Raw genomic sequence first — 24,543 nt, forward strand, 5'->3', positions numbered from 1 at the left:
TTTATTTTGTCATAGTCCATGGCATCCTCTGACGTCATGCTTACATATACTTGTAGGCTTTTTTGTGGGAAGTGGACTGAGACAGACTGCCCCGTTGCCTTTGTTCCAGTTCTGACTTTGGGCAAATCTTTTATATCTCTCCAGAAAAACATCCATGTCATCTTTCTGTTTTTCAAATTTGGGCAGCTTGGGTCAGCTGACTCTGACCCCATTGTCATTCTTGGGTCCTTCTTCTTTCTTTCAGGTGAGCTTGGCGATCTAAATTTGTGCTCTTATTCTCTGTATTTCTAGTCTCTCCTCTCTTTTTTCTTCTTTCTCAATTTGTGCTCTTATTCTCTCTATTTCTAGTCTCTCCTCTCTTTTTTCTTCTTTCCCTACGTTCTTCTCTCCCTAGTTTGTGTTTAACAAACTCTCGTAGTTCACTGTCTTTTAACCCGAGAGCTCTCCTTTTTCTACCCATTTACCAAAATCACCTGACATGGTTATATAGTGTAACTGTAACCTCTACACTATTTTCGCTACTACTACAGTTGTGCGTATATAGGCCTATTATTTCTGCTGTCGTTCACGTTTTCTTCTACCGCCGTTTACCACTGTAGAATCCTGGCTGTGGCTCGCCAAATGTCAGGAACTTACTTTTTTAGTAGCATATTCAATTGCTTTAGAATTCAGTTGACAGAGTCGAACTATTTTTCTATTGTTTTTATTGCAATACTACCCGTATATAATTCCGTTACGCAGTAGCTTGAGTTACAGCAGTTGTATCCTGTACTTACAATAATCGTCTGCTTTTTCGTCAAAGTACACACAGGCGGGTTCAATTAACTCATAATACCATTTGACAAAACAAATTATTCTCCTTTTCTCTTTTAAACTATTAATCTCACTCCAACATATCAACTATTAGGCCTTTCACTCCGACCACGGTTAACTTTTCTCTTCCCGAATTTCTTTTTCCCTTGACTTTACTTTTTACTATCTCTGTTTCTGCGAACGAACTAACTAGCATGGCAGTAATTTAGGTTTTATAGGTAACAGGGGGTGCTCAGAGACTATTGTCTTTCTTCAGCTCCGCACGCGATTGTAATTCTACTGGAGAGTGATTGGTCCAAATAACTTCATGATAGGTATGATACATACCAATAATTATGCTAGCATTTGGTGTTTTTAATACATGGATAGAACCAAGTTAATTCCTAACTCGAGTGGGTAAAGTTCTATCTAGCCAAACTGCCAGTGAAAGGCTATGAAGAGTTCGACGAACCGAAGGATAAGAAGAGAGGTAGAACTTGTCTTAACAGAAGCTTGAACTCAGAGTGACGAGGCACTCCAAGTTAGTTAAACTGTTTCTGCTCGTCTGGTCACAGCTATTTATACTTCCGTCACTTAGGCCTTCTAGAAATCTCTATAGTCTCGTCATCAATGAATTACAAACACAAAATAAATAAATTAATAATACTACCTACACTAAATAGTATTTTATATCTGACACACACATATATATATATTGAGGCTTGCTCAACTCATAATCTGTGGGTCAAGTTTGCATCACTGAACATGCTTGCTCTATTAGCCATTGGGGTATTATAATGTGATGTTCCATTCCATTATTCATTGGTAAAAGAGTAGTCCAAAAGTTGGCAGTGGGTGGTGTTGACTAGCTGCTTCCTTCTAGTCTATCACTGCTAAATTAGCGACAAATAGTCCTCAAACAGCTTTTTGCAAAATTCAAAAGCAAACAATTGCTTTTAATAAGAATATGCTTTGATATAAATATATAATTTCAATCTCCCGGAGGTTGATCTTTCAAACCTTGATGATTTCTAATTGGTCATTCTACCAAAATAATGATTTATACTGTGAGACTAGGAAATATTCTGGTCATCAAACTTTTATTGTGCTGGAATCAATTATATATATATATATATATACACACATATATATACGATTTCAAGGAACAAGGTAAATCTACTTAGTTCCAAATGAGGTACACTGTACAACAGAAACTAAGAAATCAAATCAGTGTGTGACAGCTTAGGCACCCAAAGAATAAATTGTCTATTTACATATTCAAATTACACATACATTTAAATACACAAGAGCTGTAGTGAATGGATCACAAAAAGGATATATGTTCTTGAAGCAACTGGGGTCTAAAAATATGACTACTTCCCAACACTGTAGGGGTAAATGACTATATTCACCCCTGTATGTTAGTTTGTGTTTCTGCTATACCTGATAGCTTAATTCAACTCTGCACTACATAGCCAATTGCTAGGATAGCCAAAACTGCCACATTCTTTTCTGATTTTAACAAGTTATAAATCTGAGATCAAAACAAAGCATACATATTTGCTTTTTTTTTAAATACTTATAATATTAAAATCAACATGAATACCTATTATCATCCAAAACAAAAGTGTTTACACATACACACACACAAATCATTTTCACTAATCACTTGATAGTCAAAAAACAAACGGGAGTACAAGGTGTAAGGTGTTCCAAACAGCTGTTTAAAAACCAAAGAAAAAAATAATCAAAAATCATTTGACAAAAGATAAATGCAGGTTGTTGATAGCGATATTAGAGAAGGCCATAACATGTCCAGTAAAGCACAGTATATACAAGTTATGATATGGTTCAGATAAATATTGCTTAGTCAGTACTGCACCACAGTTGTGTGTTTAGTGCAGATCAATCAGAAAATAGATTTTCTATTAGAAATAAAGTCATGCTAAAACACACTGTTCAAATGAAAAAAAAAAACTACTATAAAAGACCAGTCCCATATAAAATCTAATACACTACCTTTTGAGTATGATAACCCATAATGAAAGAGAAGATTTAAGATTAGTGTATAATAATAAAGATTATTTAGGAAGCATTATTTTAGATGCATACACGTACCTGTAGAAATTTAAAAATGCCTGATAACAATGTCTTACTTGTACTAAGCCTAGTAATACAGGCAAATGAGGCCACAAAAGAAAAATACAAAGCAAGACACTGTTTTAGTAATTCCCCCAACTGGGATTAGAATTTAGACTTAAAATGTTTTTTATTGTTTCCGTTGTTTTCCGAGTCTCAAAAACTCTTAAAAAGTAAAATATATTGTTTGCCCTTGCAGTTGCTGAAAAGGATGAGATGAGTGTGACTGAAATCTTAGGAGTTCAATTTTAAATTTTAAACAGAACATTTCAGCTACTTCAGTATTTTAGTGTGTGTAAGAGGTAGGGGGGAAAGATTTCCAAAGATATACTAAAAGCTAGTATAAACTGTAAAGATACAAGGTGACACAAACTAAGCAGTTAGTTGGTTATACCAGTGCAATAGCAAATAGTCACTTTTTTTGTTACCAGCTGAAATCCTATGCTCAGTTTACACAGCACTTAACAACAAGTTATTGTAATCATTCAGTAGTCCTCTTGACATTCCAGAAATGTATGTTTATAGGTTGATTATTTCATACTCAGTTAAACAAAAAAATAACAAAATATCAGATATATTCCCATCTCAATTAAAAGTATTGATTCAAAAGAAACATACTTCTTAAAATTATGTAGCAATATCCAAATTTCTGGCTCTTCTTTAAATTAGTCACACCCAGTTAGACAACAATGATTAAGAGATAAAAATTGGATATGAACCTCTCCATCGATAAATCGCAGACTTAAATAATAGTAAATATAATACGTGAATTATTTCTTTCTTTTACCAAGTACATCAAGAATGTTTGACACAACATGATATATTAGACTCTTGTTTGAAGAATCCTCTCTTGCTGCATTGGAAAAAAAACAACAACACTATAAATGACTCAACATCTGCTCACAACACAAATGTATCAAATACACAATATTTCTAAATTAAAATGCATCAACTACCTGTACAATTTATACACATCTTTAAAATAATAACATTAATAATTACATGGTTTTGCTAAAGTGATTAACCCAGTTCAGTGATTGATTGTTACCTTGAATTCTCTTTTCTTTTTCAAGAACTCCTTCTGAAAGAATTGTAGTATTTTTCTGTGAATTTTGAGGATCGGGGTGTTGAAGATTTGAGTGACTAAACTGTGTGCACATCACATCTTTGTGAATGCCATTATTGGTGAGACCAATAACACTTTTTCTAGATACTTCTGAATGTAAAGTTTCTTTATCACTAACCTCTGAATTTACCAAAGACTTTCTTTGTGTAAGATTAGGTAAGCTAGGAGATGCTGCCTTCCTGAAAAAACTTTCTGACTTATTAACTGTCTCCATTGGAAAAGTAAGATGATCAGAGACAGGGACCATTTCTTGTAAAACATCTGAGTGAGCTCTTATTTTATTCATTAACTTGATGTCTTTTAATGTACCTTGACTGGTTGACTTAATGTGACTGTCTATGTTAGGTGAAGAAGGTGAACTGTTGCTTCTCCAAGGCTTAGCTACAAAGTTCTGTTCCTTCCCCTCCTTATCAAGTGTCAACACTCTATCGTTTAAACCATATCCTGATTTTGCCTCTAATTCTTTAGTTAGCTTTTTAACTACACCTTTTCCACCTTCATTTGTGTCATCACTAGGGACTAGAATTTTACCATATTCTTGGATTTTTGATCTTTTTGTTTTAAAATCTTCATGCATTCCATCAGACCATATGCAATTTGTTAGACTCTTAGGGTTTAAACTTTCTAACTGATCTCTTTCAAGTTTAACTGCCACTGGTGCTGGCTTTTCCTGATAAGCATCAACATCATTCAAAGGTGACACAACTTCCCTTATTCTTGTATCTGATGAGAAAGTAATATTATCAAGTTCAGGTCGGGGTTGTAGTTTTGGAGTAGCACTTCTTGAAGACTCACTTGATGCTGATTGAATGGCACTATTTAACACCTCTTGTGTTCCACAGATGACTTTATTCACAGCTTCAACCATAGATGGCATGCTTGCACTATGTGACATGTCAGTCCTCTCTTCACTGAACCCAAACTCATGTTTACTCCACTGAGTCTTAGGTGGTATTGGTCCATTTGTTGCCAGAGCTGGAAGGGGAAACCATTTAACTGGAAACATCTGTGAAAGAGGCCTTTTATCACAGCGTAGACTATGAGACCGCTGTATGTTCTTTCCTGTGCCAATCTCACAATCTAGCCCCAGTTCTGGTGGAGTGGAAGGAGTGGAATGTGAATTTGAAAGAAGCCAGTAATTCTCACAACAAAAACTTGTTCTTTTCTCTTCAATTTGCTGCCTAGTTCGTTTCACTGTGCCAGGAGTCCATGGAATGCTTTCCTTTTCATATGAAAACCTATCTTTTTGTGGCATTGTATTACCTGCTTCTGATTGGAGAATTCCACTTGTGGCTGACTGTTCTGGTGTTTTTTCAATTGGTCTGAAGAAAGAACTATCTTTGGAAAGTTTTTTTGGAGCAAAAGAAGAACTTGTGGAAGAATTCAAACCCAAGGAACTTTGTACAGGCCTAAAAAATAATTTCTCTTGCTGCTTTATTGCCTTACTAACTTGACTAGGTTTTGTAGTAAGAGAAAGACTATTTTCTGATTTAGAATTTTTTGCAGTCATTGAAGCTTGGTATTTAGAGTCAACTTTTTGTTTTCTAACAGTAGGATCAGATACAGAAGTTGACCCCTTGAATAATTCATTATATTGCCATTGGACTTCGTTAGCAGACACAGACCTGGGTCTTCCAAATGCCAGCCCTCCAACAATACTATTTGGTCCTAAAATATTTTCTCTGATTAAAGTAGGCAATTCACATTTAGAAAACCCTGGCTGGGGTTTGGGAATAGGCGGTTTGGTATGAAAAAGAACTGAATCATTTGAAATGTCACTAGTCGACTGAAAAGCAGACTCACATATTATATTATTTCCATCCACACAAAACACAGATTCAGTCTTACTGCCTGTTTCAAATTGAGTAGCCAAGTTGAGTACTAGTCCAGACTTATTGGTAAGGTCCATTTTGGAAGTCTTTTGGGTGTCACTAGAGGATAGTTGAGATTCCAATTCAGTGATTCGGTGTTGAATGGAAGATAGGTTAGCCATTTGAATAGTGTTTGCACAAGATCTTCGAGTTTCTTGAAAGTTTGTGACTGAATTACTGTTACTGTCTTCTAATGGCCAAGAATCATGACAAACTCCAGGATAGCAAGAAAGATCAGTGACAAACCTCTGCCTGTTTTCAAGTTTAATTTGATTTGTTTGATAATTCTTATCAGTTTCTAAAGAAGATAAAAAAGAGCACAATATAAATACAAGTGAATAAATTAAATTCATATAAAACATCAGTTATACGTCAAAACTATATAAAGGCAGAAAACAAATCATAAAATATTGATACCCAAGTAAAAAGTGATATAATAAAAAAAACTCAAAGATGGCATTGCTGAATTATTTTGTATTATAAAATGGTGGATATTTTATTTGTAACTTTGCAATAATGGATATGAAAACATTTTCTTTCACTGCTAGAAACTGTACAATAAACAGTAATTTTAAAATAAATAGTGAAGAAAAAATCATTTAATTACTCCAAATTTTGATCCAGAAAATTGTATCCAAATCTTCTGTTCTCATGAATGAATCTTCTAACCTTAGAAAAATAACTTTGAAGTCTTTCCAAAATTAAAAAACTTCAAGTTTCCTAAATAAAATGTTTTATGGTAAAAAAAAAATTAGTTTTCTGTTTGATCTAATTTTATCAGTCAAGACAATTTTGTACAGCTACTTTTCATTCATCTTTCTAATCCATCATGTTATATAATTCTTACTCTACAGAAAACTCAACATATGTACGTGAAAACCTTTTCTTTCACTGCTAAAAACTGTCCAATAAACAATAATTTAAAAATAATCAGTGAAAGAAATATCACTTAATTACTCCAATTTATTGATCCAGAAAATCGTATCCAAATCATTTGTATTCATGAATGAATCCTCTAACCTTAGAAAAATAATTTTGCAGTCTTTCCAAGTATAAAAAAATTCAAGTTTCCCAAATAAAATGAAGTGTTAGAGAATAAATGCCAATAAATTTGAGATTTTTTATTACCTGTTTCACATGGTAATAACTCTTGGGCCAAGGAGTCATTAGGGGACCATGACTTGGGTCGGAATGCTAAACCAGGATCATCAGGAGTAAGGTTAATATTTTCTGTAGACTTCATGAGATTGGAATTCATGCCTGTTTTGGATTGACCTGGTTGGTCTGGAGAGTTGAGGTTGGTCTCAGATTTAGACCGCCAGAGGCTGTTGTGTCTCTGCTTGCTATAAAATGAAGAATTTACAAATTTCTTCTATGTGGACTTATACAAAAGCTTAATAAAATTTCTAATAATTAGAAAAAAAATAGATTTTTTAAATTATTAAAATCATTCTTCACTTATACTGATATAGAAAGAAGAGGACCATTAATGAATCAACAGTTAATTTAAGTGCAGTTCTTTAAAATTTTCAATAGTTACTATTAACTACAGTAACCTATATAAAACTATTGATTAGCTTCACTGAGCAACCACTGTTTCACAAGTATGTCATTTACTATTATGTGTATGAAGGCTACTTCTATTGCTACCCCATTTTATACTGTAGTAATGGTACCTCTGCTGATTACTCATGTTAAAATATAAAGTTTTTCATTAATTTAAGCAAGGACCACTCACATTATGCTCTGTTATCAAAAACGAATACCTTTTTTACATATACGTATTTCTTTCCCAAATGTTGTAAATATAGCCAGATTACAGTTATCATATATTGAAATACTGTTTAAACAGTGAGAAATATCATGAAATTCATCATGGTGACTGTAAGAAGGCTGTGAAACATAAATATTCAAGACTTTCACACATAAGTTTGTGCACTCTCATGCTTCTATTACATTTTGTAGTGATGACCAATCATGACAGCATTGATTGAACCTTCAGCAGCTAGTTCTGAATCAATCATATCAGCAATCCTACATCGCCAAACCTTTACAAGAATGTCGAGATATGACAAAAATCTTTGAAACCCCGTCCATCCAAGACCACTGCATGCAGACATTTTCAATTTGTATTGTTCACTTGTCAATCAAATATTCTGCTCAGAATGGAGATTCTGAGGCCCATGCCTTTTTTGTGTATGATATTGCTCAAGAGAGAAGCGATATAAGACATTCAGATGAGTGTATCTTTTAGTTTTGAATGTACATATATGTATGGTACTTGTATCATTTCTAACTGAATGATTCTAACAGTCTGATCAACAAAGATAAAAACAGCTTCTATGTCACATATATTCAACACTGACTAACAGCATATACATACATAAATCATAACACTTCAAGAGCCTGTCAAACATTAGTGTATTCACATTGTTACAATCAGTCCCAAGATTGTAGGATCTTGTATAACGGGTTTGCATCTATACAGCATGTTTATAAATGCAGCGCATTTAGTACAATATGTTTAAGATATGAATGAGAATTCATATTATCAGGGCAATTGTAAGTATAATTGCAAATTTTACAATATACATATAATACTCATCTTATATAAGTAGCAGATTTATTACTTATCACAAATTTTGTTTACGACAAAAAATAATTTGTTAAACCAAAACAGAAAAATAATTTAATGACTATCTGACATAATACTGATGTTTACTGAAAGTTTGTCATTTCTAATCTTAAGGTCTTAATATTGTTTTACTTTTTCACCAAACAACACATATTTGTACTTATTTTGGCAAACTAATTTCAACCATCAGTAAGTTCTTGTTTTTACATATCCTTTATTGTGATATTGTTACTTGGCTTTGATGATAAAAAAGTTAGTTTTACAACATTACTGTAGCACAGTGTTTCAGTTCTAAATTGTGTGGCAATCATATTTCAGTATATAGGTCACTAGTTCAATGTAAATGATATGCACTAAGTTGACTATCAAAACATTACTAATCACAATTAAGGCATGTGTGTATTCACAACATACAAGTATTTTAGTAATAACCAGGGAAACAGACAATGAGTGTATTCATACTGTACAAGTATTTTAGTAATAACCAGGAAAACAGACAATGAGTGTATTCACACCATACAAGTATTTTAGTAATAACCAGGGAAACAGACAATGAGTGTATTCACACTGTACAAGTATTTTAGCAATAACCAAGGAAACAGACAATGAGAAACAATCAAGGACACAACCCACCTGGCATTCAGCATTCCTTGGTAAACCTCAAGCTGTTTCATGAAACCGGTATTGGGCTTGATACAATTGCGTTTATTCTTCACAAATAACATGGTTTTCTTCAAATCCCAATTGTAAGCCTTCATAGCATAGGCAATTACAACTGAGGCTGAACGACTAATTCCCATTTTACAGTGGACGAGCACCTTGGAGCCTTCTTCCCTACAGAAAGTAAGCATAATCAAAAAGAGTTTAATTTTATTTTCTTATCTACACAGAGTGAGTATCTGCTTGCTACAAGAAGAGCATGTTGAAATATTGTCTTATACAACTCATGGTTAAAGCTAATTACTAAAATTCCTCAACTATGCCTGCGGACATCATACACAGTGTTGTTTTTCTGTATATTTAACATTGCGAAAGGTATATAACAATGTTAAACTTTGATAAATCGTGCCTACATGCACATTTATTAAACATTTCATCCTGAAAGCTAAAATAATACACCTCCTTGGCATAATTAGTTTCGTTTATCTAATATCCATACTATATATTGATTTGATGATATAATGTTGCACAAACAGCTTCATTTCTAGACAAAAAAAAATGGTTATGTTTACCCAAAACCAGATGGATCTTAAAGATTCATGCTAACTCTCAATATTTTATTCACACAAAACCTTCTCCCACAATTTTAATATCAGATATTCAAAAATTAGTCATAATAAGTAAAAAACCAAGTTCATTAAGAAACTTCATCATTATACAACACTGAATTGAACTGTGCAAGAAAGTAGTAAGAACATTTTAAAAAACCAAGACTATATATCATGTAAGAATATTTATATTGACGTTATTATAAAAACACGTCGTTACGTGTGTTGATAAAAAATATTTACCTTTCCATGTGAAAGCACTTTAATAACACAATATTTTACAAAGGCCTGCAAATTTAAACTTCATAAAAGTTGTTTTGGTTTTAATAACAGATTTTACATAATTCAGCTATGCAGATTTCGAAAATAACATTCATTTTTTTTCTATTGCATAAGGATTTTTTACAAATTTGAACATTTTTTATTATTATGTTTGTTAACAAAAATACAAACAAACTGACGAAAAGGGAAGAACATTGATGTCAAACGAATGTGCATCCTCATTCATCCTGAATTTTTTTTTCTGAAATCTATGTCATTTAGTCTCAAAACTACATGTTGTGGTCTTTCTTTGATGTATTGCATATGGAGCATCTCATTTGCATGACCAACAGTAATCATCCATCATGCTGATGTTTCACCTTCCCTGATAACAATTCCCCATTTCCCCAATGTCTTAATGAAACCTTTCCCCTTGTTCTTCACTGAAGGCACCAAGGTTTTCAGGGAAATAGTCAATAAGTGAGTGTAAGAACTGAACTTTCAATCTCATATTACAATCCAACTCTTTGAATTTATCAAGCATGTTATTCACGATACTTTCATAATTTCGGTCCTTGTTGTTTCCCAAAAATCTGTCAATAACATCTTTAAAAGGCAATCCATGCTTCTTTTTCAACTTTCCTCATTGTTGTTTCGATCTATTCATCCAAAGTCAATTTTCTAATCTGAGGCCCAAAAAGAATCCCTTCTTTAAGTTTCGCTTCTGAAAAAGCTGGGAATTGCTCACAAGGATACTTGATACAGTTGCCATGGACTTTCTTTGAGTCAACCAAACTTTCATTTTCAATGTTTTTCAATCCTGGTATTAGGCTAACTCTGTGTGGCCATTACTTCTTTATCAAGTGCTGATTTTGTGCTTTGCTGTTCCATTCACACAAAAACATGGAAACCTTGTATAACCTGATTGTTGACCCAACAACATACAAAGGACTTTTAAGTCTCTACAAAGTAGCCAACCATATTCTTTGACCTTACTGAGAAGAAGTTCGAGATTTCCATAAGTTTCTTTCAAGTGAACTGAATGAGCAATAGGAACAGATGCATATATGTTACCATTGTGAAGAAGAACACCTTTTAGACTTCTTTTGGAGGAATCAATGAACAATTGCCACTCACTTGGTTCATAGACTGCAGCTTATAGCATTGGTATTAATTCAGAAATATTGTTGCAATAAACCAGTGAACCTTCTTGTGAAATGTATGGTATAAACTCTTTCTCACGATTTCTGTACTAATAAAATGATGTCCCTAGAGAAAGTAAGTTCTTAGCCTGAAGTCTGAACCCCAAAATCTCTGAAGAATCCTTTGGAAAGCCCAAATCTCTCACCAAATCATTAAGTTCGTCTTTTGTGAAAAGTTGTGGTTCACCAGACATTTCAGGTTGAAAACAATCCCTATCATCATTTCTATAGACATCAGAATCAGATGAAACTGTATCAAGAGTCTCCAGTGGAGTAGTTACAGGTACATCAGGTTCGTGAGCAACAGGTCTTGTAGCAGATTGAAGGTTTGGATAAGAAATTTTCTTTTTATTTTGAGTGTTGTAGCCTTGCACATTACATGAGCAAAATAGCAGTCATCTCTGTGGTTTCTAGTCTCACATCAGACTATTGGTATTCCAAAAGGTAATAACTTTTTCTTACCTTCAGTCCATTATCTCAACTCCTCGACTCAAAAGATACAAACTTTGTGCGGAGCCCATGATTTGTCTTGGTCCCATGGTTTTATTCCAAAATATGCATAATACACTTTTTTGATGAATTCTGTAATTTTTTTCCTTTGTTTCTTTACAACAAATTTACCACATATATAACAGAATATGTTTGAGTCATTTAAACAATCTCTTGTTCCCATAGCAACAAGTAAATATTATTGAAAAGAAAAAATAATGTCAAAGTGCACGCACAAACAAATACTATCCAAAATTACATATCATGTAGCCTGTTAAATGTTTATATACTAGCAATGTGTTTCTTGTTGGATCTAGAACAATTGATAAGAATCTCACATTGTGATTGGTCTAGAGATATCTATAGCCAGTAGTTGTCAATATTTTAAGAATAACAAAATGTGACCTGATTTCAATGAAAATGATTCACTTATGTAAAAGTACATATGACATTTTGTGAAAAATCTGTACATGATGGAGAAAAATGGATATCGTTTTCGGATTCAGCATACAGGAATTACCGTAAAATATGTAAAAATTTCAAGACAATAAAACCATCGCAGGCCTGTGTTATTTGTCTTTTCTAATTAGTGCAAGAAAAATAGCTCCTTTAGACTTCATGAACAATCTAAGTTGATATGAGTAGCACCTAAGTTAGTATTTAATACAAAATAAAATATCATATGAAGCTGATCCACTTACTAGTAAACGAAAGTTAAAACTTTTCTATAGGGAAACTACCATATTTCTATACTTAGATCTACAAGGAAATTACAAGATTTCCAAACTGATTTAGTCTTACTGTACTTTATTATGTTTCTTGATAAAACATTATAATTATCATCTTAGACATATTTCAGTATGAGCATCTTCATGTGATTTATTTTTGATACACTATATCGATAAACTTATATTTTAATGATGATATGTAACTGAGGAAAAAGCTTATAAATTAAATGTAACAATACATTTAGTTAGCAATAGTGCTTGATTGGAACTCTTATAAAACACTAGTTTAACTAGTAAATTATCTTCTAGAGCTTTACATATAACTCATAATAAAAGGTATTTAAATGTAAAGTTGGCATATTGATTCTTTTTCATTAAAGGGCATAATATTAATGTGTCTATATTAGATTTTAGAAGATTTCAAAAACACAGTTTCATTCTAGGAAAGAAATAGAAATGAAGATACGTTTGGGAGTACTGCAGCATAGTAAGGTAAACCAAATGTGTTATTAATACTTGGAAACAAAAATGAAAAAACTGACAATGAAATACTGCTGTTGAGCAAACTAACAAAAGAAGAAGAAAATTACTATTTTCTAATTAAGGTCAGCACCTGAAAAAAATTTCCAAAATAAGTAAAAAAAATCTAAAGCAACTTTGCAACCTACTTTGCTTTCCTAATATACTTGTAAGTGTCATCCCAGTACGGTAACAAGTTGGTGGAGTCATCATCATAAACCCTAATATTGTAATAATTGAACATGGCTGGAAAAAAGTTGTCTATCTCTCGGGTAACATTCAAAATGTGATTGATCCTAAAAATTGCAACAAAATAGCTATAAAAATCATACATTTAATGTGACAGAACATAATAACTTTCAAAATGACTGGTGAAGTATGTAAGTTATTTAGTTACAAACACTTATGTATTACTATGCTTTAAGATTTACATTTTAACATTAAAATGTTGAAAACAAGGATGTTCAAGAGTTTTAATCTTAGAGTTCAATTTCTTCATATTAATCAACAGATGTGAAACAATTTTTTTTTCAATATCAATAAATATTCTTTAATATAGAAGTTATTTTGGCTTAACATGGCTAATGTTTTTTTTTGGGATATGTTAAATTTATCAACAATATTATTGACAGAGAAGCTAGATTAATTGAAGATCCTAGTAAATAATTCTAAAAACAATTAATTGGAGAATACTATGACTTTCTATTCTCAGTATCATTCTTAAAAAATAAAAATTTGTAATTTACTCTTGTCAGTTAAATAAAAATTTGCTGTAAATGAAGACTACAGAATATACAAACCCTTTATCTTTTAATTCTTCTAAGTTGGAAGCATTCCATTCTGATCCTAGAAAGAGGTACTCAAAAATTTCTGTTGGAGCATCCATCTGTCCAAGAATGGTCAACATCTCTTGGTCCAAGTACCATTTGTACTCACTTAATTTCATATTCATTTCCTTTTCTAATCGTGTCCGAATCTGCAAAGGCAACCAGTCCATCATTTCTTAACAAATTAAATTAAATGTATTCTAATCACCATTTGATATTTATATTTTTTGCTTAGTCTTGCACTTGTTAACATCACATTTTACAGATCATGCAATAAGAAAAGAAACACAAATAAACTCACCTAAATATCTATACAAGAGGCAGTGTTACTCTTTAAGGAATTTTTATATTTTTAACCCTATCCAGACACGTCTTCCTATGGTAAGGGGTCAAAGGGCATGTCATCATGTTTGTTGACTTACATATAAACTTTTATCCAACTACTATTTTATGAATGTATGTTTGTGATGTCCAAATACAAAGTCTATAGTTTCTTGCCAATTAGAAACTCAAATAACCAATATTAACAAGCTAGAATATAAGACACAAACCTCCTATCTTTTCCATTTTCTGAGATATTATTATGTTTAGTAAATCAAACAATGTGGCCTAGCCCACCTCTTCCATTTTTGGAAATACTTGTTTAGACACACCTACTTTGCCCAATGACATGTGTGTAACCAATTAATAGCTCAGAATGTCTCCCAGATAAAGTAAGACATTATGGAGCTCAAAAACATCATATTCTTTTAGACCCAAATACAGCTTAGCTACTAAGCCTGATAAATTAGTGGAATTCTGTGGTACTAATATAGTAATTTTTTGTTATTTCAAAATGCATATATAAAACTTTAAAAAATTATTTTGTTTTACATCCTCCCTGTGCAAACTTTGACAAGGCTTAGTAAATTACGTCAAGCATAAAGCTACACAATGGGCTATCTGTGTTCTGCCCACCACGGGTATCAAAACCAGGATTCTAGCATTATAAATCTGCAGACATACCCCTGTGCCACTGGGTGCAGTTCCTAAGTAGAAGAGATAATTGTTTTCTATACTACATTATTTACTGTTCCAGGTTTTTAAGAAAAATAACTGAAATTTAAGAACTAATTTGTAAAATACTGTTCCTCTAGAACAAAGTAAAGACAAATCACTTTGTAAAGGCCAGTTTTATATTATTGGATACGGTAACATGAGTGCATGTGCACTGCATCATTGCAACTTCTGTAATGTTAGTCAGATACTGCTGAAAGGTCAATGAAATAAAAATAATAAATATTATATATATGTACAATGTTATGAGGTTTAAGCTATTTAGACTAAAGATTTGTGTTTTCGTGTTATAATTTGTAGTCATTCCAGAACAAAAAAGGCATAATTTACATCTATTTCCTAATTTTTTTATGGTAGTTACCAGGTCAAATCGACCAAACCCATACAGAGATTCAATAGTGTAAAATAACAGATAAAATATAAAGTTTTTTTCTAAAAAGAGATCATTGTTTTCTATACTACATTATTTACTGTTCCAGGTTTTTAAGAAAAATAACTGAAATTTAAGAACTAATTTGTAAAATACTGTTCCTCTAGAGTAATCTGGAGGTTATAAAGATTTCACAGGTGAAATTGACAATTTTCTGGTGCATAAAAGTCTTTTTAAATTTAAAATCAAAATTACTAGCACGTTGGATAGTCAATAATCAAAAATAAAAAATTCACAGCAAATAATTAATTTAAAAATCTTAAAACTTAATTCAAAAATCTGATATTTTGTTTACGAATGCCTTGTAATGTTTACCGATAATCTGCAAAATTTTGTGAAGATACGCATACATTTTAAAAAATTATACTATAACTGTTTTATGGTTACTTGGGGGATATGTATAGTAAAAGGATTAACCAGCTTAGAATTCAAACAAATTGAATTCTGTACTTACATATTTACTAGTGACTTCCTCTAGGTCTACAGACATCATCACTTCTTTTAATTTGGCACGAATCACTTTCTGTGTTTCTTCTCGCTCCGTTGATCTTATAGAAAATTTAGCAAATTAAATAATCTGTTTCAAACTTAATAAATAAATCAAAAAATATTATGTTCAACACTAATAGCCATAAAAAAAATCAAATTCATAATAATTCAGAAACAAATGTGAAATTCAACATTTTAATATAAAATATGTCTAAAATATTAATCATTGTTAACATGTCTAATAACACAGGCCTGTGATGGTTTTATTGTTTTGAAATTTTTACATGTTCTACAGTAATTCCTGTACACTGAATCGGAAAATGATATCCATTTTTCTCCATCACATACAGATTTTTCACAAAACGTCATAATGCAATACATGACAGAAAGACTACAACACATAGTTTTGAGATTAAAAGACATAGATTTCACAAAAAATCAGGATGACTGACGATGCATATTCGTTTGATATCCATGTTCTTTCTCTTTCTTCAGTTTGTTTGTATTTTTGTTAACAAACATAATAATCAAAAACGTTCATTGTGGTAAATGACATAATTTGATCTAAGTAAGTTTTTTTTCTTCTCAATTTGTATGTGATAGAAAAAAATTAATTTATTTTCCAAATCTGCACTGTTGAATTATGAAAAATCCATTATTAAAGCCAAAACAACTTTTATGAAGTTTAAATTCGCAGGCCTGTATAATCAATAGAAAACAATTTTGCTTTCTATATTTCATAAGAAAGGTGTGGTCTTCAAAAATTAAAAAGAAATTCTAAAAACAACAATACAAAGCAGGAAATTGACTGCTGTTTCATTTTTAGCTAAATTCACATTTAATAGATGTGTATGGTTGCTATTAGAAGGTTTCATACAATTTCTGGAATCCAGCAAACTTTTCAACAAATGCATGGAAAAAACCAAAGGTCAATTTCGAAGTTCAAACTTACGTGGATAAAAGAGAATCAGGAGAAGGGGCTCGCCTAGATACCAGATCATCCATAGCATTCCTAGTTTTAATAAAAAGCAGTATGACAGTAATTCAAAATAATTTAAAAAACTCTTACTGAAATATTATAAAATTTACAGTCCCTTAACTAATCTTTAAATTGTGTGTTAAGTACATTTTGTATATGATAATTACATGGTTAAAATGTTTTAGCTGACATTTTGAGAAGAATCCTTATCAAAAAGTAATTTTTTGAATCCTAAGTTTTAGAATTCTTTTTAACATAAGAGAGCAAGCCATGGACCTAAGTGCTACATATTTACTAGTATTTAGAATAAATTTTTAAGTCACAAAAAATCTAAAGTACATAAAATAATTTATGCTGAACATGTTATGAAATTATCAGATAGGCTGTTTAAAATATGCACACTGTACCTACAATTATATGCACCAAAATTCCAATACTTCCATCATTTTCTAATCTACTTTTAGCTGTCTACCTGATGCTTTTTTGCATGCTTGCTTTTCATGGTCATATAAAAGTTTATTGATGAGATCTATTTGGTAAGTAGCATCACTAAATTTTCTCTATTTGAGCAAAATTCATATATAATAAAAGTAAGTTCTATTCAATTCACAGCTCTAGCCTATTTTTGGCCAACATAAGAACAAAACCTTATATATGCCACAGTAAAACTGATTAGTTGTATGTTTTTTAATATTTCTGGTCACAGAATATATATATATATCTGGTTTTTTGAGAAGAAAGTTTCTAATATTTAACTTTCTTCAAGTCAATTTAGTGTATGAAGTAACCCGTAATTGATTACTGTTTTTAGAACTTACTAAACAAGACAAAATGTCAAAAGTTGATACCTAATATCAATCAACTATATTGAGTAGTGAGGTCTGAAAAAAGGTTAATAAATACTGTAAGTTTAATAAATAGGGCATGCCAAAAGCTGTATCTACAATACATCAACTATACTGAGTAGTGAGGCTTACTTTACTACTGTTTTTGAAGTTGTGTACTAGACAACATGTTAAAAGCTGGTATCTTTAATACCAGCAACATTGAGTAGTTAAGCCTGAAAATGTTTACTCCATTTTTACTATCCTAGGACACCAAGTATTAGTAAAATGGATTTAATAGTTTCAATAATACTTTTTCACTTGACAAAATATTGTGACTTTATACATAAAGCACCTAATCATACTAAATAAATATATATGACCTACAACTGATTGTTAAAATAATAAACATTAAAATGCTCAGTGGCTATAAAAATCCACTTTATGTTGTTGTACAAAATCTTTACTTACCATTCATTGAGACGTGACTGGTCAGACCCAATACTGTTTTCATAGTAGATGACCCACTGATGAGACCCACCACACATGTAACTGTTATTATTTCGGGCCTTGGCACTTGCTTTATGGAGTGTCTGAAGAGCCGACCTGTTATAATTTAAATACACAGTGGTAGAAAGGTATACATATAACATTATTCAAGCATATGATTTTGCCCTATTCTATTGAACATTGTGTATTAAGTTTTCATAGATTTCTCTTTTTTGGATTTGCAAATGTGTCCAGATAGTTTAATTATTATTTGTTTTGGATACTTATGCAAAGCTCCAAAGTGGGAAGTGTGATCTTGAGACAACAGGACAAGAGCCATGGATCCTCAGTCCAGCATGCTAACCACTATGTATGCAATGCCAAGCCCAACAATTTAATTAAGAAAAACAAATTATTTAATTTAAAAATCTCACTGGCATGTTGATTAATAAATTCAATAGAAAAAGTTGTTGTGAGTTTGCTATCTTTCAGATACCAAAAACTCAGTAACAGTTACAATTCTACATGTATGTTAATTAGGCTACCCCAAGTTGTGAAATGTATATATGCACAAGGTGCTAAGCCTATCTCATAAAACCAACTAACAAACAAAATTATTAGTTATACAAACACACTAACCTGAATGTTTGCCAACTATAAATCTTCTAATGTTTAAGATATTTTTATTCTAAAGTCTTGAAAAACTATGAAATCTGAAGCTTGCTTATGTTTTTGAGATATTTTTCCAGTGAACTTGATTAAGCATTACTTGATATGAAGCTAGAGGTTGTTTTGATTGTTCTAGCAATGTTGACCACTAAAAGTGAATCTAATACATTGGTCACTATATTATTTTATCACACCTATATATATTGGTCAAACTTTTCACAGATGATTATAGGTATGAATAAATGAATATTTACCTAAAAAACAGCATAACATTTTTTAACTGAGAATTAATTTTATTACATAACAAATTGAAAGGCTACAACTTTAACAATATCATTCAATAGAATAAAAAAGTTGTATTTCTACACAATAAACTGAAATGTCACTGTTCAAAAATATCGGCCAACTTATTAACCCATTTAAAAACTTCTATACTTATTTATAAATTGAAAAGCAACCAATTAATAATATCATCCAACTTATTAAAAACTGTTATATTCCTAGATAATAAAATGAAATTCCACTGTTTCATGATATCACCAAACTCCTTAAAAAAGTTGCATTATTTTTTGTAAATTTCATACTAAGACAGTTCTGAGATAGTTCCAGTGAGTTATGTAACTTTTTCATTGCACTGTTAAAGTGCTTCTGAAATAACATAACCAAATGTGCACATTTTTAGTCAAGACTACAAGTCTATCATACACAAAATATCAGATGCGTTACTAAAGATTTTGTACAGACAATAAGTCTGTGAAGTGCCAAATTCAGTCTGACTCAGACTCTGTCAAGTCAGTATGCAAGGTGATGCTCATTTGAAAAATAAAAATAATCTTGTCCATTATACAGTTTGCATGTTGCATTTTCATAGTCTCTACAAGCTCACAAATGCATGTATCCCTGGAATCTTTTTGATTCTATTATGAAATATCATGAAATCAGCAATGTAGGGTAACATGAAACACTGATATCGAATGAATGCTACCACGATGAACGGCACTCTGTACAAGGTTGGGACATGCAGATTTTGACCCCCACCCATGCACACACATTTGAGTGGCTAGAATAACTAGACTTTTCATAAACAACATAAATAGCATAACATTCTTGTAGAAAGATTAGTAACTTTTGGAAAGTCTAGTAACTAGTAGTCTGAATGAATAATTAGATGATGTTTTTTTAATCTTTTTAGTTACTATCTTGTCTTACCTTATATCTTGACTGCTATTCTGCTTCCACCGTAAATGATTTTCTAAAAGGACTCTATGATATGATAGTAGAAAAAATTTTAACTTGGGTCTTCTTGTTACAAAGGTATCTGTGCTATCCACGCATCCAGATTTTGCTGGCTTTTACACTATTCTGGCTGAGTACATTATCAGTTAGTTACAATAGATGGCTTTTCTGTATTTTAATTGTGAATGGTTCATATTTTACTGTTTCAGTGCTGTTCCACTAATTATATGATAATCTTCTCTGACAAGATGGGCTGGTTATTGCAGCAAAATCACTATAACAGAATTTAATATGTTTACCATGCTCCCAAATTCTCACTTTGTTGTTTCCTTCATTTTGCAGTGTTCTCAAGTCCGCATTTACATAGACTGTTATATGTTCATATATATATAGTTTTGAGCTTTTCAAAAAAATGTTCCAATTTCATATTGACAGAAAATATTTTGAATTTTTTCTGATACCTCTGACATTGGAAACAGGACCACATGTTTGTAATTTTCTTTGTACTTATTCTTGGTATTTATTTTTTTATTTATTTCATATCGGATGTTTAGGACATCCACTGTCAAACAGAGTTGTACCAATGTGTTTTCTCTTCCTTCTTAGCATCTTCTCTATTACTTTTTGAGGCAAAGCAGTTTTGTGATGGCTGTTTGCTGAGGTGATGTGACTTAAACCAAAAATATTTACCTTTAAACTTCTGCAGTGTAATAGTTGTGACTTTGTCATTTTTTTACATTTACACTGTAAATTGTATTGTTAGATACTGCCTGTTCAGGTAATTCCCAAAATCTGTAATACTGTCTGTAATATTTTATGGCTAAATTATGAAAGTGTCAACAAATCTAAAATAAATAAAAAACCTCAGAGTACCTGTTTAAGGATGTTATAAGACTCAATGTAGATGTTACCAAGCATTTGTAATAGAGACAATTCCACAGCTACGTCATCATGTTATTGCCAATAGTATTTTTCCTCATGTTGGGAGTAAGTATTGTTGAAACAGAAAGATGTGAGTTTTGATATTAAGAAAATTGTCAGTTGAATAATTCTTTCAGAGATCTGCCATTTTCAAGAGGTTGACTACTGTATCTGTAGTGTTTCAATGGTTGTTATATTAATGAACAGTTTGGACATAACACATTAATACTAATAATTATATCATGTAAGGTTGTTTTTATAATATCTACAGAGTGGACAGAATTCTTAACACGTGAGAATATTTTCCAGGCCAAGGGTGATATTATATTGACAATGCATCTGCCTAAAGGAGATGGCATAGTAAATATTTAGTTAGTGCAATATAGAAGGTAGCTCTGTTTGTGAATTTTTGGTAGACTGTACATATGTGGGGTGATGATGTTGTGTAATTTTAGTTGTTGTATCATTTCTATTCCAAGTTTTTTAATGTTCCTTTAGAAACTGGTTAATTCTTCCTCTGTGTAACTTGATGGTAGTTACAGGAAGGTCAAGACAGAATCCTGGTTCCTGCTACCATATACAGTTCTTATTAGGATTTCTCTGAAAACAGCAGTTATTAACCATGACTGTGACTAAATCCCAAAATAAACATCATTATAAGTTTTGATATTCCAAATTATGTGCTGTAATTTTTCTTACCATGTACTGTACCTACTCATAGAAAGTTAATACAGTGTAGAAACTATATGATGGACACCAGAAATGAAATCCTGAGATATGTAGATTTCTTATTCAGAGTAGAAACTATATGGTGTACACCAGCATCATAAATATTGGGGTATGTAGATTACTTATTCAGAAGTATTACAAGGATAATGCTTAAAAGCTGGACAAACCAAGTCAGAATTAACACAGGGAACATACAAAACAAATGAAGAAATAAACCCTAATAACCACAGAAATAAAAAAAATTAAAGTAACAAATAAAAATCACAATAGAAAAGTCCTCATGGCTTATGAACATTTTTTCTCAATTAAACAAAGCTGACAATTAACACAGCACGTTCTCCTAATAAACATCTGAAACGAGAAAATTCCTTAAATTGTAGCCCAAATCAATGTGGAGTAGCTTACTGACAGTGTGCTCTTATCTGTCTGGGTATTAAGGTCAAGATTATTGTGGCATCATAAATTCCTTATTTATGACATGCAAAATAAAATATAAAAATCAAAATAACACACTAAATTCACATTACTTATAAAATGCATAATGTTTCTACAATTTCTGATGATTTATGGTTAGAAAATGAGAGATTTTTATATGGCAATGTTAGGGTGTGACTCATCCAGGAGTGCACAAAATGTGATGGCAGAATTCCTGCTAATACGTTTTCTACAATATTCTTAAAATACAAAGTAATCTTTGTTTCATGTGACCCATAAATTCTTTTAAAATGAACAAATTTAATGTTCATTTTTTAACCTCTACAATTGTGATCCTAATAATGGTAATCATAACTTTCAAGCAGTTTTTTTTACACATAGTATGACTAACAGTTACTTCCCTACCTAGGAATCTGAAATACATACCATAGTTGCCAGTGTATAAGATGACCCTAGATTTTTTGAGCAAGTTAAGTGTATTTCTTTTAGGTTCAGTGTATAGGTCAACCTCTATTATCATGTAAGTCTAAGATGTTACTTTCGTAAAGAAATTCTTATAAATTATTTTTAAACTGCGCTCTGGGGTAATCAATACAGTCACAAGTGTTTTTTTATGCTCTTCAAATGCTACAGACAGTTCAATGCAGCATAACTTAGTGACAAACATGTACTAAACAAGTTTACAAAGTTTTCATCACAGTTGATCTTTTTTTTCTATCATACAAAATACTAAACCTTAAGCTATAGTGATCAACTATAATAACATGTTTACAAGATTAGTGTATGTTACAGGAACTAACTATTTTTGATATAATATCAGCAATATTTTAGTATGACAGATGAGATAAATACATTTCAAATAAAAAATGTCTTCATTAATTGTAACTAGCATCTGAGATAAATAACTTCTAGTTATAAAGAATCGAGACAAATGATACAATTACAAATATGTTAATCTAATGCAGTGAGTGGCATGATGTCAATGCACTTCCTCAAAAAATGCAAAGTGGGAACTTAATAATTATCTACATACTAATGCTTTTTTTTACTGATTTTAAAGAGAAAATAAGATCACAGTAAAACAAAACTTCAGCTATATGAAGTACTTCTTCTCAGGTTTAGGGGGCAGTATACTAATCACTGTAGCCTAATACAGACCACATCAGGCAGAAAATGTTCCTAATAATGTCTGTGTGCATGCAGTTATGTATCACCCAATCTATTATTTCACTTTTAAATACTTTCAAAAAATGCTTAAAAATCTATAGCAGATTTTAAAAGAGAAAAACTGGGATATATGAGTGAAATGGAAAAAAATAAATAAAAATTTCATAAAAAAGGGAAACAGATAAAATTTACAATAAAAAATTACTAGTTTGAACTACTATTTGCAAAATTTTCTCAATTTCGGAATAAAACGTACCATTCTCATCCACTTCCAATATGGCATTTATATGACTTTACATGTTGATGATATTATTCTGAAAATTTAATAAAGTATTTAAACCAGGTTTACGTTCTTGTGAACAGATGGCGCCACACTAAGTTCTTGGTATGAACTTAACATTTCCTTAACAGATTCGCCAAAGCCTAACGTTCAACACATGAATACAATAATAATATTCAGGTAGCCAACAATTTGATCCGAATATTTTAAACTAAAAGCGGATATTTCATTTAACAACTCTTTAACCTACAAAATGAACATCTTAATAATCACTTGTATATATATTTCATGTTCACAGGTAATGGACACAGAAATTCACAAAATTTAACAATTATTACTCACTGCTGACTAAAAAGTATTGTTGGTGAAATGAAAAGAAACATACACACATACAAAGGTATTCCAAGTTTAAAATAAACAACTCTCATATTGTCAGGTATGTTTAAAGGTATAAAAAAGGCACGCTTTTATATTTCGTCATTTATTAGAAACTTAAAACTGCTAAAAACTTTCGTGTATAATATTTTATTACCCATGGCACATATATGTACCCGTGACAGTGAAAGTTAAATACTACAGTTTCATAACCTAGTGTTAACTAAAACCCACATCAAATTAAAATATAACTATACTGGTTCAGATATATAACCACATATGCTTTATCTATACCAGTCAGATATTACTACAGTCTACAGTTGGTTTTAATGGCTGTCAAGCTTTACTTATATGATTACATGCTTCTAGAATTAATTACAGTACAAAATCACACACACACATACATACATACATATATATAATTTTGATCGCTGTTATTGTGTAGATAATCGCTTCTAGTTGCCATGGGTTACATAAAAGTGTCTCTAGTCTGACTGCTGTCAAGCTATTATCAACATATTGTTACGCCTCTGGTCGTTTGTTAATTTCCCGAATAATTTCTTTCGGATGAAACTTTAGCGATATAAGTCCTTTCTTAAATAAAACT

General features: G+C 31.4%; 1 protein-coding gene across 2 annotated transcripts in view; it reads right to left on the reverse strand.

Moving 5' to 3' along the window:
- Nucleotides 1-1,873: 1,873 nt before the first annotated feature.
- LOC106470219 overlaps nt 1,874-24,543 on the reverse strand; it is an 89,580-nt gene continuing 66,910 nt past the window's right edge. For both annotated transcript variants that reach the window (XM_022398818.1, XM_022398819.1), the window contains exons 7-14: nt 18,107-18,241; nt 16,785-16,844; nt 15,798-15,891; nt 13,831-14,006; nt 13,180-13,326; nt 9,197-9,397; nt 7,057-7,271; nt 1,874-6,226 (exon numbers count right to left, since the gene is read on the reverse strand). In XM_022398818.1, coding sequence (XP_022254526.1) covers nt 3,930-6,226; nt 7,057-7,271; nt 9,197-9,397; nt 13,180-13,326; nt 13,831-14,006; nt 15,798-15,891; nt 16,785-16,844; nt 18,107-18,241 — 3,325 coding nt within the window. In that variant the 3' untranslated portion in view covers nt 1,874-3,929. The remainder of the gene's footprint in view (nt 6,227-7,056; nt 7,272-9,196; nt 9,398-13,179; nt 13,327-13,830; nt 14,007-15,797; nt 15,892-16,784; nt 16,845-18,106; nt 18,242-24,543) is intronic.

Source organism: Limulus polyphemus, unplaced genomic scaffold (genome assembly GCF_000517525.1).
Source record: "Limulus polyphemus unplaced genomic scaffold, Limulus_polyphemus-2.1.2 Scaffold3886, whole genome shotgun sequence".
Classification (NCBI taxonomy): Eukaryota; Metazoa; Arthropoda; class Merostomata; order Xiphosura; family Limulidae; genus Limulus; species Limulus polyphemus.